The 15,518-nt window shown below is 45.0% G+C and overlaps 1 protein-coding gene across 1 annotated transcript in view; it reads left to right on the top strand.

The window, feature by feature from the left end:
• TGS1 (trimethylguanosine synthase 1) overlaps positions 1–15,518 on the top strand; it is a 345,615-nt gene that overhangs the window by 194,913 nt on the left and 135,184 nt on the right. The window contains exon 11 of the mRNA XM_078687296.1: positions 7,979–8,195. Within this exon, the coding sequence (XP_078543422.1) occupies positions 7,979–8,195 (217 nt within the window). The remainder of the gene's footprint in view (positions 1–7,978; positions 8,196–15,518) is intronic.

The following is a 15,518-nucleotide window of genomic DNA, read 5'->3' as shown; positions in this document are numbered from 1 at the left end:
GCCAGGAAGCTCTAGATTTCTGAATTGGTTGGAACATAAGGACATTTCCATGGCTGCAAACCAGTTGGCGGGATCCTTGAATGTCTGAGTGGATGAGCTAAGCGGGCAGCGTCTGTCAGGTCATGAAGGACATCTACATGTCAAGGAGGTGTGGACATCTTCCAACAGTGGAGAGAGGCCTGGCTAGATCTTTTGACCTCCATCGAAAACATACAGTGTGAACAGTTCTGCGCATTGGAATTTTACCAACAAGCCATGCAAGGATATGTGTTCTAGCTGGAATGGGACTCTGGACTCCTGTAGGCCTTCCTGCCTCAGTCCCATGTCATCCTAGTGGCTCCAGACTACTGGGCCAGGAGAGAATGGTTCCCAGATCTCATAGGCATGAGCATCTGTCTTACAATTAGGCTTCCACTTCAAGAGGTTCTTCTGTTGCAGCAGCAGGACACCCAAACCTGTGTATTCTACACCTGCATGTCTAAAGACTGAGCAGCTGCAATTGACTGTGTTTGGTATGCTACCTAAGGAGTTGATTGTCATCCTCGCCACCATACCTCCTTCCACAAAGTCCATGTAAATGGGGCGCTGGGATTGATTTGTGGCCTGGTGTGGCATCTGCAAGACTGACCCTTTGCAAGCCAAGCTCTTGGATGTTCTTTAGTTTGGTTTGTCTTTCAAGGTCTTGTAGTGGGCGTTAGTAAAGGTTATTTTTTGGGGTGTGCAGAATTCTTACAATTTATTTTTCCGTTATTACGTGAAATTTTTGTGAAATTTTGCAACCTTTCTGGAAATGCAAATCTGTTAATTTGAGATTTTTTTTAGCATGAGAAGTATTCTTGCATCAATTTTTTGCGGAAGGACTCACTTAAAAAGAAAAAAAAACTGCGAATAACAGCTGCTTGTGTTATGTTGCTCCTTTGGGTGTGCGGTACATTTTTACCACTAAAGGACATTCGCAGTAAATCCTTTCTTTGAATGACACATAATTACGTGAACTGAGGTAATGTTGAGAATTTCGCATTACAAGCATAATGTGATATTCCCAAAATTACACCAGCATAATTTAAACTTTGCCAGGCCTTGTTATTTGTCAGCCTTTTTTATCCTTTCTACATTTGCCAAGCCAACTGTCTTTGCTCAAATCACCGATTGCAATGAGGTGTATACAAGGTTTGACACACGTTTCCTCCTGAAATGTTTTTTATGCTAGAGTTGGACCATAATTTGGTATTAATGTTTCTCATGTGCGCAGCCTAGGAGCTGATATGTGCTCATTGCATCGCCTCACTTTTACGACAGTCTTCTTCATTGCATTTAAGTTATGCATGAGTGAACTCCAGGCACTTTCAGTGCAAACGCCATACACGTTTTTTCCAGGGCAAGTTGTACATTGTAATGTAAAGCACTCTGCCACCCTCTAGGGTCATGTTTGCATTATATAAAACATTATAAATAAGTTGGTGTTGACGACTCGCGTGGCAATCTTGTCAAAAGCCAAAGCCAAAAAAACAAAACTTATTGACACCCTTTCATGTTGGGCAAGCCATCACACTGTTTGTGTTCTTTGCACACCTCCCCTCGAAAGAGGAGGTGAAGCCCCATTGGCTGGTCCCCAAAAGGGCTTAAACTTTTACGTTGATCATACCATGGAACACTGTGTGGATGATCAGCTTTCCTTGGTGTTTCCCGGGGAAGAAAGGGAAGGCTTTGCAGAAGAAGACCCAGTTGAAGTAGACTGTTCCCTGCATCAAGATTTGCTACGCACTGGCCAAGAAGCAGTCTCGAGAAAGTTTGACTACATTGGCACACAGACCTCCTGTTGTTGACTTTTGTCCTGCTGCCATATGGGCGTAAGTACACGCGTTCACAAAGGCTACAGCCTTGAAAGCCATGTCTGGCGGCAAGGGCATTTTGCCCGTTTGGTCCTGTAAGAATGTTTGCTCTAAACCTCCTTTACAGATCCTCCACCTCTGGGTACTGCTTTGGTATCTATTCAAAGGTGAGGAATCTGCAGTTTGAAGTATCAATCTGGGAAAAAAGTTTTTGTTACCTTTCTGAAGTGTACTGTAAGCGCAAATTCCCCACTACACTCCCATCTCCCAGTTTTGTGGAGTTGCCTCTTTTTACCATCTAATAAGGTCCCAAGTTAGAAATCTGTACACTGGTACCAGTAATTGTTCACAGTCCGCATTTGAGAGCACGGAAAGACATAAGTAAGAAACTGACATTAGCGCGCAGGATTGGCACTTGAAAATTCTTGACGCAATAGCTAGAACATTTTTTATTCTATTGAGGACACAGAGGCACGGATTATGCTTCTCTTTCTTTACTTAAGAAAACACAGCAGCCAATCAAACTTTAAACTGCATCACCCGTGAGCCCTCACAGCTCCTTCTCTCCACCAATCACAGTGGGCATGTCTGAGTATAAATGTCCACCTAACTTTAGTGCGTCCTCTTTCTTTGTGAAAAAATAATGTAAGTCCTTAAAACCTTGAACCAGCAGAAACGTAATTCGGACAGCAACAGGTCCACTCCATGGTGATAACTCTCACAGGCGAAGATGAACATCCTTCTCACATCAGACTGCTTCAAGTTGCTTTGGCATCCGTGCCTGAAAAGAAAACAAAAGCCAAAATATCCCTCCTCCATGAACTTCTTCACTAACACAGGGGGTAATCATACAATAGTCACTATAAATGTACTGCTATGATGTCATGAATACCCATGCATCAACCTGAACATTAAACCATTAGATAACAGTATGCCAATATACCACATCCTAGGGCGGGATAATTCTTGGCTCTGTGTCCTTAATAGAATTAAAAATTCTTGACGCGATAACTAGAATTAATTGTATTCTATGTCGGCAACAGAGGCTTTGGATTATGCTAGTTTAAAGTTGAGCTACTACATTAGATGCCACATCTACAATTGGCTTATGATAAAATACTTTAAAAGTCAAATCAGAAGACCAATCCGCTGCAGCCATAATGTCCTCCAGAAGGGAACCAGTGGAAAAGGCTTTAGAGGCCATAGCACCCGCCCCCACAATTAATTAGCTCCGAAAAGGGAGACATCAATTCCAGCTACAGACAACAAGCTTCTAACCCAATGGGCCATGGTAACCATAGAGACTGCAATGAAATCAACAATTGTCCTGTACAGTCACTTCGCAACTCACTCTTACAGTCTTCATAACACTTTAGACACCTGACAAAGCACAAATTCTGATGATGTAGAAAATCACGTTAACTAACACATCTGGAATCCGTTTTGGTACGTCTAGAGATAGTAAAAAACAGCACCAAAGGAGTAAGTACTCTACCTGCTAGTTCCAGGGCCCTTACATCTGAGATCTATCGATGGGAAATCAGACGTAAGAGGAGAGAGTATTGCTGAGAATTGTTTTCGCAAAAAACCCTCTTTAGCAGGCCAATCTCTGATGAAAAGTAACACCACATCCCACACTGTGGAATACTTTGGTTTAGGTGGACAGACCATCCTGATGCCCCATAACAATTTGCACACAAGTGGATGTTCACCTACCAGTTTAACATCTAAATGGCGATGACCTGCCGAGATTGCCGAATGGAAATTTTTCACCATCCTATAAAGCAGACCCTGACTAGCAATATTTGACAGAAAATTCACAATCGTATGGATTCCTAATCCCACGGGATCCACACTCTGCTCACTACATAATAAACCCATCTACGCCAAGCGCCTTGATAGTGTTTGTGCATAGAGGGAGCCCAAGATTGTGACAGGAAGAACAGCTCGTCCTGCGAAACTCCAGGCACTTGCCAGCATTGCCTGAAAGTCTCCAAGCCATGACCGACAATAGCACCTGAGTCACCAACCGGTGTGGGAAGCCCAACAGATCCACAAGAAGTTCCGGGCAAGTTGAAAGATGCACAGGACAGATACTGGGTCACTGAGAACCATGATTGTGCCTTTCAACAAGAGGTGATCAGAACTAACTCCGCCAGCTGTTGACTCACCAGTGCAAGTACACTCGGAATCATTGTGAACAGGAGAAGTGCATAAAGCAACCGCATCGACCAAGACTGGAAAAAGGCATCTCAACTGATCGCTTACGGATCTGGTCTCCTACTGTAAAAGAGAGGAAGTTGTGGGTTTAGCAGGAAGTAAACAGATCTATCGCCCAAAGACCCCATCGTAATTTCAGAAGTTGAACGATACTGAGGTGAAGCATCCAATTTCTAGAGTTTCACTGGAACCGATAGTTCCAGTCCGCTACCACATTGGACCTACCCAGAATATATTCCGCCGTCACCAATATGCGATGTTTGAGGCAGTAATGCCAAAAGTCCTTGGCAATCTCCAGTAAGAGGCGAGATCTCGTCCCACCTAATGATTGATGTATCCGACTGCTGATACATTGTCATTCTCAACAGAATGCAACAATTTGTTTTGCGTGGAGATTAAGTACTAATTTCGAAAGAGCCTGCCAGGAGTTCCAGACAATAGATATGAAGATGTAGTTCCTTTGGGGACCACCTGCTCCCTGTCTCCACAGAGCCGCAATGGGCTCCCCAGCACCACCGTCTGGCATCGGATTCTATTATCACTTCCGGAACAGAAGCAAATTCAGTCCATATGCTCTAACCACCAGGGCATCTCCGTCCTGGCCTCCTCCAACAGAACAATCTGTTCCGAATAAGCTAAACCTCTGCGAAGGTGCATCATCTTCAAATGCTGAAGGGCCCAATGATGAAGGGGGCCCAGAAATATTGGCTGAATTATGGAAGTCTTTCAAGGCGAGCCAAGATCCCTAAGGATATAGTCTGAGAGGCAAGTGCTCTCCTCAACTCGTTCTTGATGGAAGTCTGCTTTTTTAGTGGAAGCAACAGCTGGGCCAGGATAGAATCCACCTGAAACCCCAGGGACTCCATCTTCTGAGAGGGAATCACAATCTACTTTTCCAAGTTGATGACGAACCCCAGATCCTGAAGGAGCTGGATCGTCCAAGAGAGATGAAGAAGGACCAAATCCCTGCCCTGTGCCATGACCAGAATGTCAACTAAGTATATGATTATCCCAAACCCCCATTCCTGAAGGTACTGACCCACCAGTCGAAGTAACTTGGTGAAACCACAATGACCTGAAGACAAGCCAAATGGCATGGCGGTAAACTCGAACTGCAACTGAAGAAATCTGGGATGGGGGGCAAATATAGGAACTGCTAGATAAGCACCCTTGATGTTAAAACAAACCATCCAGTCTCTCTCTTGCAAAATATCTCGCAAAAGGTGTATGCCTTACATTTTGAATTGGCAATACACTGTCCATGAATTGAATTCTTTGAGATTCAGAAATGAGCGGAAATCCTGATCTTTCCTCTGGACCAAAAAGAGTGTGCTGACAAAACCGTGCGGGGGAGGGCTCGATTCTGTTATCACCCCTTTCTGCACTAGAGAAGACACTGTGTTGTCTATCAAATTGCTCTCTGTTTGGGAAAAATTAAGAGGAGCCATTCGATTCCCCTGGTGAGGGTAGCAGTAAAACTTCAGTTGGAAACCCTGAACAGTCTGCAACACCCATGGATCCTGAGCACCTTCCGGTTGTGTATGAACAGCCTTATCCGCCCCCCCGCCCCCACCACCACCATAATGTCAGAGGATTTAAAAATCTTTACCTGAATAGATGGTGTATCTGGTTTTATTTCTTCCCTTTTAACCTCCGCATTGGGCACAACCCCAACCTCCTCTATTGCAGGAGGGGTAGAACTTGGAACGTGGAGTGCCACCTCTTCCTCTGGGTGCATTTCCCCGCAAAGCCTGGTAGAATCCTTGGCCAGGCGCCTGACCTCGGAAGCGTCCAACCCTGACAAACAGGCCACTATTGAAAACTTACTTCAGAGGACTGGGCTTTATCCAGGGCGAAAAAGATGGACATGCCCAATCTTTTACAAACTTATCTCCAAAAAGTAAGCCATTGGCTAGGGATCCCGCCTCCATTGAGGCAAAATCTGCAAGCTGAGGATCGATCCTCATGAGGAAGGATTTGCGTCTCTAAGTAGACAAGGCTCAGTTAGCGTTGCCTAAGAAACAGTGTGCTCTTTGCGCCTATTCAAGAATTTCATTAGGGTCAAGTTGAGAAATGGCATCATTAGGTGTAACTGTTAAATCTTATATTTTCTTGAGGGTATCCAGAAACATCCAGTGTGTCTTGCCATCCGCGCCAGGCCCTGCAGCGTCCCTTTTTAGGATCCTTCACAAATTTGTTTAGAAATGTAGCCATATTGGAGTCTAGCTCAGGGTTAGCAGTTACTTTGCCCAAAGAGCCGTTCAGGGACATTCTGACCATAAAGCATTGCTCACCTCGCGCATAAAACCCTGACATATATTATCCTGCACATAATGTGCAACTTCCATGCAAGGCATCCATTCAGTGAATCTGGGATGTACTATATTTCTAGGGTTAAAAAGGAGATTCTTGTTGGTTGGAACCTCCGACGTAGCATAATGGGTTTTGCGTTTGCTCTTAGTCGTGGGGCGTTGCTTAATCTGGTTGTCCTCTGAGTCAGAAGAGGGAGGAGAAAATGGAGAGGACACATCTGTCACCCTAAGGGTAGTAATCGTGGAGGTACACTGTGTGCCTTGTGAAATGGAGCTCCCATAACTGTGGTCCCGAAGGACGGAAGACACTATCTGCGACAACACCCCTGCCAAGGAGGAACTCTTAATAGCAACATCACAGGTGAAGCCCGGTTCACTCATATTCAAGCCCTGCGCAAAGGAATCCCCTGCGGGACCTCCCAACACACGTTTTCCATAACGTGCAATGGCTGAGTAAAGGGGTGCAAAGTCTTAAAGCTTGATTCATTGAGTGCTCTACATGTGGATCTAATGCCTCTACCAGATGCTCTTCCATGTGGTGCTTTTAGGGCACTTCTACATACTCCAAATATTCCTTGCCCTTCTGAGTGTAGTACGCCATCCTGAGAACTGGAGGGGTGGAAGAGGTTCGGGGGGTGAGTATGCCCAGGGGTGAATGGATATAACTAGAGACTCTCATGGTAAGGTGCTTGTTAGATTTGGGGGTCTCTAGTTGGCACAGGTAGGTACTTGTGACAAATAGGGACCCTTGCCTGTAGTCAGGGTAAAGGGGATACACTCCTAAAATAACCCTTGCTCACCCCCTTGGTAGCTTGGCACGAGCAGACAGGCTTATCTCAGAGGCAGAGTGTAAAGCTACACTACAGATGGACACCACTCCGTTGTATATTAAAAATAAGTATTCTTTATATAGACTTAACACAAGACTACAAACAACAAAAATCCACGATACTATACTTAAGATGGTAGTTTTAGCTTAGTTCAGTTCAGTTCTTAAGATGCAACACTTTAAGTCAATGTACCTTATGATGCGGGACGCTTCCACAGCAAGCAATGTTGCAGTGATGGAAATGCGGCAAAGTTCCTGCGCTGCTGGCATGGAAAGTTGCAAAAAGAAACTGATGTCAGCTTGCTTAGGTGGGTATGTGTAGGTAACGCCAAAGTCACATTTGGCGTGGATGATGCCGAATTGTAGTCAAACGATACCACATACCGGCATGCAGGGGTGCTGCTCAAAATCTCTGAATCAAGTCTGGCACCTCGGGAATATTCTAAAGAAAGTAATCTGCAGCCAAATAATCTCCACAGATGAGGCATTACCAAAGGTAAATAACTTTTTCTTTTGTTATATGCTGTATTCCCATGTTAATCACTGTTCTTAGATCCCCTTTGGGCCCGTTCTTACTTTTTATCTTTCTAGCTTAGAGCTGCCTTTTTGAAGGATATTGTAATTTAAAAAACTTGCACAAAATATTACTTCATGTGATCTACATCAAAATAGTAGATTGTGGACCTTGAGTGTTGATTTGGACTGTTTACAAATGCTGAAGTATATCAGGAAGCATTCTTCATTGCTGAACCTCTAATGCCACTTTCCTTTTGTCTTATTTTTAGTGATTGCAATAGATATCGATCCTGTCAAGATCGACCTTGCTCGCAATAATGCTGAGGTATATGGTGTTGCACAGCAGATGGAATTTATCCTGGGGGACTTCATGCTGCTGGCACCAGACATTAAGGCTGATGTTGTGTTTCTCAGCCCTCCGTGGGGAGGACCCGACTACGCCAATGTGGAAACATTTGATATTGGAACGATGATGTCTATTGATGGATATCCTTTCAGTGCTTCTTGTCTGCATCGCTTGTCTTTTGTCAAATATGAGTTTATACATTTCAAGCTTGCATTTTCTGCTTCCTATAGAGATTTTTAACTGCTGATTCTTCTCCTTACAATATTACTCAGGCATCAGATTATATCTGGTAAATCTTGAGCAGTCCCTCCGTACGTTGGTAAGTGCCATTGGATGGCTCCGCGATTACTTAGTGCGTGTCGGAAGTGATTTGCATGGTGCCTATAAAGGTGCCCGCCAGCGCATTGACATCTGTTCCTTAGTTTTGCGCCAACAGCATGGATCTGGAGGGCTACCTTGGTCACATTTTTACCACTTTTTTCAACTTTCGGTCAGGTCTATTTTGAGCTTTGCTTCCAGTGTGATGAGGACATGTCACCCAACAAACCCACCCGTGTGAGGAATGTCACAGTTGTCTGTCTCTGACCCATACTTGGTTTTCCTGGGGTCTAGCCACGACTTAAAAGCCTGCTCCATGAAGTTGAATGTGATTCCTGGTTGAAGTTCCTGGTGGCGCAGTAGAAGAAGGCTCTGTGCCCAACCTGCTCCAGAGGGATATCTCAGGGCCAGTCTCAGAGCCATTCCCGTGGACGATTGTTATCCCACTCAAGTTGTCGTCATCGAAGTTGGGTATGTCAAGCACAAGAACGGTAAGTTGAAGTGCTCTTTGGCTTCCGCTAGCAAACGCCGGGTTTCTAGGCCCCATTCCTGCACTTAATCTGCAGAGCCGGTGTCCGGGTCCGCTCCACGCTTCCCTAAGTTTCTGTAGCCAGAGCAATCCCTGCCCAACCCAGGGGGTACTACAATGCCATGTTCTTCATCTTTAGGCCGATGGCCCTTTTTGCACGCCTTTGGCCCCGATGGGGCCAAGAGGTGCCCCTGCTGGATTACTATTGGCGGATTTGCCCTCCACACCAGCCAGGCCGTCTTAATCTGCACCAAGATCCACTCTGATGCCAACACAGGTGGTACCACCCTCCTTGGCACCAGTTCCCCGACACCATTGGCAATCGAAGAGCTGATCTCAATCCCTGACCCCGAGACAATGCTGGCCAATGCCACTCAAAGTTGACAACTGTGCCGTCTCGCCCATGTTCATCCCTGGACTTACAACCCCTGAAAATACCCTTTTTAACCTGAAAGAGGAGGGGGGGAATGAAGAAGAGGGGTATGGCCCCTTTGAGGTCAACCACTACCAGGGTGAAAACTGGTATGAGAAACTGGGTGACGCCACTTGCCTGGACACCTTTCCAGACTTGAGCTTGATTTTCCTCCTGGCCCTGCCATGGAGTAAGGTGCATCTTTTGCAACTGTGATGTGCAGGGCAGTGGAGTGTTATCTGACAAAGTCAAGATCAATGTCTTCACGGAGGTGCTTCACCCGGAGGTAGGGTCTTCAGAGTCATGGCTCCTCTTTAATGAGACCCTTACCGACACGCTCCTGGGAACCTAGACCAAACCCTGCATGTGGACTCCCAGCAACAGAATGATTTCCAGCTGACATCGTCCTGCCCCCTAATACCCAGCCTTTCTGTCTTAGCTTTCCTCTTGGTGGTGCTGGCGTCAACAGCCCAGATAAATCTAAGCGTGTTTCCTACAGACCCACTGGATAGGAAATTCAAGAGACTGGACACCTTTGGGAAGCTCATCTTCTCTTCCACCAGCTTGGCATTGTGGTCAGTGAATATGACGTGCCTCTTGGGCTGATATTCCCATGCCTTCTAGGATTCGGTTGCACAGCTGCTGCCAGTGTTGTCCAACGAATGCCAGGCCATCCTGACCCAGGCATTGGTTGATGGCCGTGACACAACAAAGTTCGCAATTCGTTGTGGGCTGAACACAACTGACTCATTAGACAAGAGCATGGCCACCATGGTAGTACTTTGCAGCCACTCGTGGTTAATGTCCACTGTGTTTTTAGGGGTTGTCCAATCATCTCTGTTCAACATGCCCTTTGACGGCACCCACCTATTCTGTGACAAAGCCAACCTGGGGCTCTAGCACTTCAAGGAAATCAGGGTCACCACCAGATCCCTGGGCTTATCCTTAGGCACCCAGCAACAGTACTGTCCTTTTGCTCCATCCGTGGCCTCGGTCGTAACTTCCATGGGCATCTGCAATACCAGCCTTAGCCACCACCCCAGCAAGTTTCCCAGTCCTTTTGTGGCCACTGCCACAGATCCCATGACAGAAGCAGGGCCCACTCCCAGTGCACTGTCCAGTTCCCCACCACTCTGGCTGCCACAGACTCCAAGCCTCCTTAATAGGCCCTCCACACAGCACACCCATTCCTTTGGTGGCACGATCAGGCACAACATGCTCCAATGGCAAGCTATAACCTCCAACAAGTGGGTGCTTCTAATTGTACAGAAGGGTTATTTCCTTTCCATTCCTGGAAACCCTACTACATTTGCCACCATTCGCAGAATAGCTGACTGAGGACCATCTCTCCCTGTTCCATCAGGTCAAAGGAGCATTCAAGAGGGTCCCAGCATCAGAAGTAGGATATGGTTGTTATTCCCACTACTTTCTGCTGCTGAAAAAGGTCGAATGACTCCCTTTTGACCTCACCCGTGTCTAAATCTATTTGCCACTGCCGAAAATGCACAATGTCAGCTCTTCTGCGCATTGGAGTTTCTAAAGTGGCTGTCGCTCTGAGACGCGTTCTACTTAGACTGCAAATGAGACTCCTGTAATCCTTTTCACCAATAACACTCCTGCCCCATGTTCTTAAGAAGATCAGGACATCCTGTCCAGTCATCCTGGTGGCTCAGGACTGGGCAAGGAGACTTTGATATCCCGAACTCCTGAGAATGATAATCTGTCCTGCGACAGGCTGTCCTTCTGGGAGGATCTCCTGTGGCAGCAACAAGGCAGGGCCCTGCACCTGAACCTGTGCACATTCCACCTTTATGCATGGAGAATGAGCAGGGACAGTTGAATGCTTTTGTCCTTCCTCCTAGATTTGTGATGTCATCCTGGCAGCCAAGAGTCTCTCAACTAGGACTATGTATGCCTACTTTTGGAACAGGTTTGTGGCTTGGTGCTCCTCCCGTAATGTTGATTCTCTTCCTGCCTCCTTGTTAGAGGGACTTCTGTTTAGGCTGTCATTGGCCGGGCGAGGCTTTGCACCGATTAAGGTTCCTTTCCGCCATTTCAATTTTCTTGCGGTTGCCGTAACAGCGCTCACTGTTCAAGTCACTTTTTTGCACATTTCCTTAAGGGCGTGCAGCAATTGTTTCCTCATTCCCCTTTTGTTATGCCCCTATGTGACAGTAGTATGGTTCTGATGTTCTTCGTGGTTCCCATTCAAGCCCATGCATAGCTATTTTCTGGGACTCCTGAGACCTGGTGGCAATTACATTGACCAGGAGAGTCAGTGAACTTCAGGCTCTTTTGGTTGTGCCTCTTGTGCCAGCTGCAACCCGGACAAACTGGTCCTTCTGACTCGTGCCTCCTTTCTATTAAAAGTGGTGACTCCCTTCTATGTCGGCTAAATTATCATGCTACATCGATCATACTAAAGATTACCAGGTGGATGACCGCTTTTCATTGTGTACACTGGAGCGAAACAAGGCAAGGCAGTTCAGAAACCGAGTGAGTGCTTGTGAGTCCATTCCACCAATCCAATGTTGCTACTAGAGCGTTAGCATGTGGGGTACCTGTCCTGGAAGTCTGCCACTCCAGACCTTCTTTAAGCACTACTACATGGACAGTCAGATATATTGAGATGGGCATTTTGCCCATTCGGTCCTCCAGGGCTTTCTGGTTTGAGCCTGGTTGCAGACCCACCTCTGGGGAAATATTGCTTGGGCATCTGTTCTAAGGTTAGAAGTCTGTGGTTACAAGGCTTTATCAAAAGAACACGTTATGTACCTTCAGTAAAACGTTTTCAGGGAGATACTCTAACTGATCCTCCCAGCTCTGGGATTTGGCTCTTCATTCTAAAGCCTGTTGGATATCTGCACATTGATCACACAATGTTCAGTCATGGCTCTGCATTTTTGTAGTGGAAATAGTCACAAAATAAACTGACGTCCGCGTGCTGGGGTGGCACTGTGATCGTCACTTCTGATGTCGACGACATTTACACGGAGCTGTCGGATGCCACCTACCGATGAGCGAGGTACTGCTATGGAGGTCGAATCTGATGCCAGGGGAATAGTCTAAGGTGAGGAATCGGGTGTTTAGTAGAGTCTCTACCAGAAAAAGTGTTACCAACGGTAAGTAACTTGTTCTGTAGGAGTCTTCTAGTTTTGATCACTCCAGTTTTAGATTAAATAGACTGAATAATGTCTCCCTTAGAAGGCATTGAGATTATTACCTGGCTTTCCATTGCCTCCACCTATATCCGGGTCAATGCAGATGGGGCTAACTTTGACAGTCTGCCTCCAACACAGGTAGACTGCATTGCTTGCTAATGTAAGGTAGGACTGTTATAAATATGGAGTTTTTAAGCTGCCTTTACAAAGAGCAGGAGTTTTCAGGAGTATTTTTAACGAAATGTTAAACTGCTACTCAAGTCTGGCGTCATGGGTTATGATGATATCAATGGCTTTAAGGAGGAACGTCTAATAAACTGTTTATTACATTTAAAATAGAGGGTGGTGTTAGTAGTAGGAAATGGTACGCCAGCACTTATTTCTATGTTGGACTAAACTAATCTACAGCAGGAGATGCAGACCTACTGTCTGACAACAAACTAAGTAGAAGTAAAAGGAGGGCACAAGTACATGCATTCAAACTATCATAGACATTTCTATTAATGTTATTCACTCTGACAGTTGGTTTGTTCGAATGTAGTTCCTGGATATCATCCTGCTGAATGGGAAAGCAACGTTTCCATTTCACAGTTATTTAGGAAATAAATGTTTAAGGTGAGCAGTCCCACCTTTAACGATGATAAAGCTGTGTTTTGGTTGTTGTTCAAGTACCCGTAGTTGCTTGTACTGAATGAGCAAATGAAGATTACATTACTCCAGTTTAATTTATAGATTGCAGGGGACTGGCCAGCTATAGTTCCCAAATCCATATGTTTGCCCAGACAAATGGTTATGTACGCATATGACTGGGAGTCATATGGATGTGCTTGTAATTTGAGCATGCAGTGGGAGATGTGAGGACACCAGGAGTGGTGCTCCCAGATGACAGCAACAGGCAGCAATGGCAGATAAATGTGACTTTTGCTTGGTGGTCTGTTAAGGATCGTAAATATTGTTGACTCCCCAGCAGCACAAAACAAGGGGTTTCATTGTCAACCTGTAGTTGCATCAAATAGACCCATTTCAGAACATATAGTGTGTCTGACTCATGTCTTCCTGTGAAGCTCCACTACAGCTGCTATTAATACAGATTCATGTCATGCAGTTAGCTTAGCACTATAGAGATTCTCTGTGAAAGATTGCTTTTGTAGATCTGAGGAGTGGCAGTGGTTCATTCACAGAACTGCAGAAGTGCAGAGCCTCATATAAAAAGCAGATTTAAAGGGGTAGGCAGAAAATATGTCATCCAGTAGAGAGTCTCATAGCAAGTTAGATAACTTTATTTTACAGAAATGCCATGCATTAGGAATAACGTGCATGCTCTAGATGCTGGGAGAGAGTTTTCTTGATAACATCCGTCGTTGTCAGCTAAGTCAGTTGTGTCTCTTTATCAGTATAAGATTAGAGGCAATATTCCAAGCTCCAGCTTAGGATACTTAGTACTTTGAGGTGCACTGCATAGGAAGTTTTTATGTTCTGTTTGCCCGAGAACTAATTGAAATGCAGGACGCAGTCAGTTCACGCTTACTGTATGGGCCTGAAAAATCTGTAAGGCTAGAGGCTTGCTCACCACCATGTCTGTTGGAGCCCAAAACTGAGTGCTCCTCTCTAGGACATCAATCACTTACGAGCACAGTCCCTTGTAATACAAAACTGAGCCTGGCTCTTATTTTTTAAATGTTGAAAGGAGGATACCTCAAACACAAGGCTTTTGGGTGATGTTCATGAGTTAGTTCATGGGGGTGGTTTGTTTGAAAGTATGAGGTTACTATCAGTCTTGGCAGGCAAGGGGGACTTCCCAGATCCCCTTTTCATAGGCAATTGTAGCTGTACATAATCTGTTGGGTTGTAGGGATGCAACATGACCAAAAGACTGACCCATAATGATTTCCTTCCACTCATCAGATATCTGGCCTTGCAGGTCCTTGAGCTGTATGCATTGTAGGAAAACTCCCTTCACTTGAACTTACTTGCTTACCTCTCAGAACATAAGAGAATACTAGCAGTTTTAACTTTTTAATTACAGAAAGCATGGCAACCAGGAATTATAAGACCAGCTCCACCTTTCCCATTCTTCAAAAAAGGCCCTCTAAAGATTCCTAAAGGTTGATCTTCTCTAAGAGGTTTCTAAGTATTCTTTGCTCATTTCAGTCGAATGTGTTTCTCCACTTTAGACGATCAGGAGATATTGCCATCTCAGGATAAGACCTTTAACGGAGTGCCTATTCGATATGTTGATACGGGTATTGGGAGATTGGAAAGAAACTGATTATTGCGTTTTGTTGCCAGCTCCTTTCATATATTTGTGAATTTTAAAAAACGTTTTAGAAGGTTTTACATTTTTAGACAGCAGACCCCAATGATTGCACTCATGAATGGCATTTTCCTTTGCATTTGGGGCTGCCAGTGGAGACTTTACAGTTGGTCATCTCTGTTCTCCATGCCGGTTGGCCGTGCACATGAATGCACAAGAACTCTTTCAGGCCTTCTGTTCGAATATTTCAACAATAGCTTAAATGGAAAATAATTCTAATCAAAATTAACAAAAGACAAGAAGTGGATTGAATAAGAAAGCATTAGGCGAATATTAAAAAAGGCAAAACTTCAATGAGCTTGTGTGCTACTGAAGGAATTAAAGGAATAGCTTTAGTGCAATACATTTCTCACCCCTGTAGCATGTGTCTATATGCAACCTTGGCACACTCTTTTCATGTTTTTAGATTGTCTTTACATCAACAATATGAGACAAAAATGGAGTGTCTTTGCAAGTGACTTACATTTCTTGGTAGAAAGAGATCGCCCTTCCTCTTTCCACTAATTTTCAAATTGATATGTGATTTCTAAGGAAATAGTAGTACTTCTTAGGGAGACCATCAAAACGGACTGGCAGTGCCTTTGAAATTAGGCCCACAGCCCCACCTGGGCTCAAGAACAGCTTGTAGACTCTAGTGTTTGAACCATCGGTAACCGCCTAGCATCCTGTTTCTCTCTTGTAACCGAGTGCATGACTACGATGCCTCGATTTTAACACTGCTGCTGATTT

This window comes from Lissotriton helveticus, chromosome 4_1 (genome assembly GCF_964261635.1).
Source record: "Lissotriton helveticus chromosome 4_1, aLisHel1.1, whole genome shotgun sequence".
NCBI classification, from domain to species: domain Eukaryota; kingdom Metazoa; phylum Chordata; class Amphibia; order Caudata; family Salamandridae; genus Lissotriton; species Lissotriton helveticus.
Note: the sequence above shows the minus strand (reverse complement) of the source record. Positions and strands in the feature narration are given on the sequence as shown.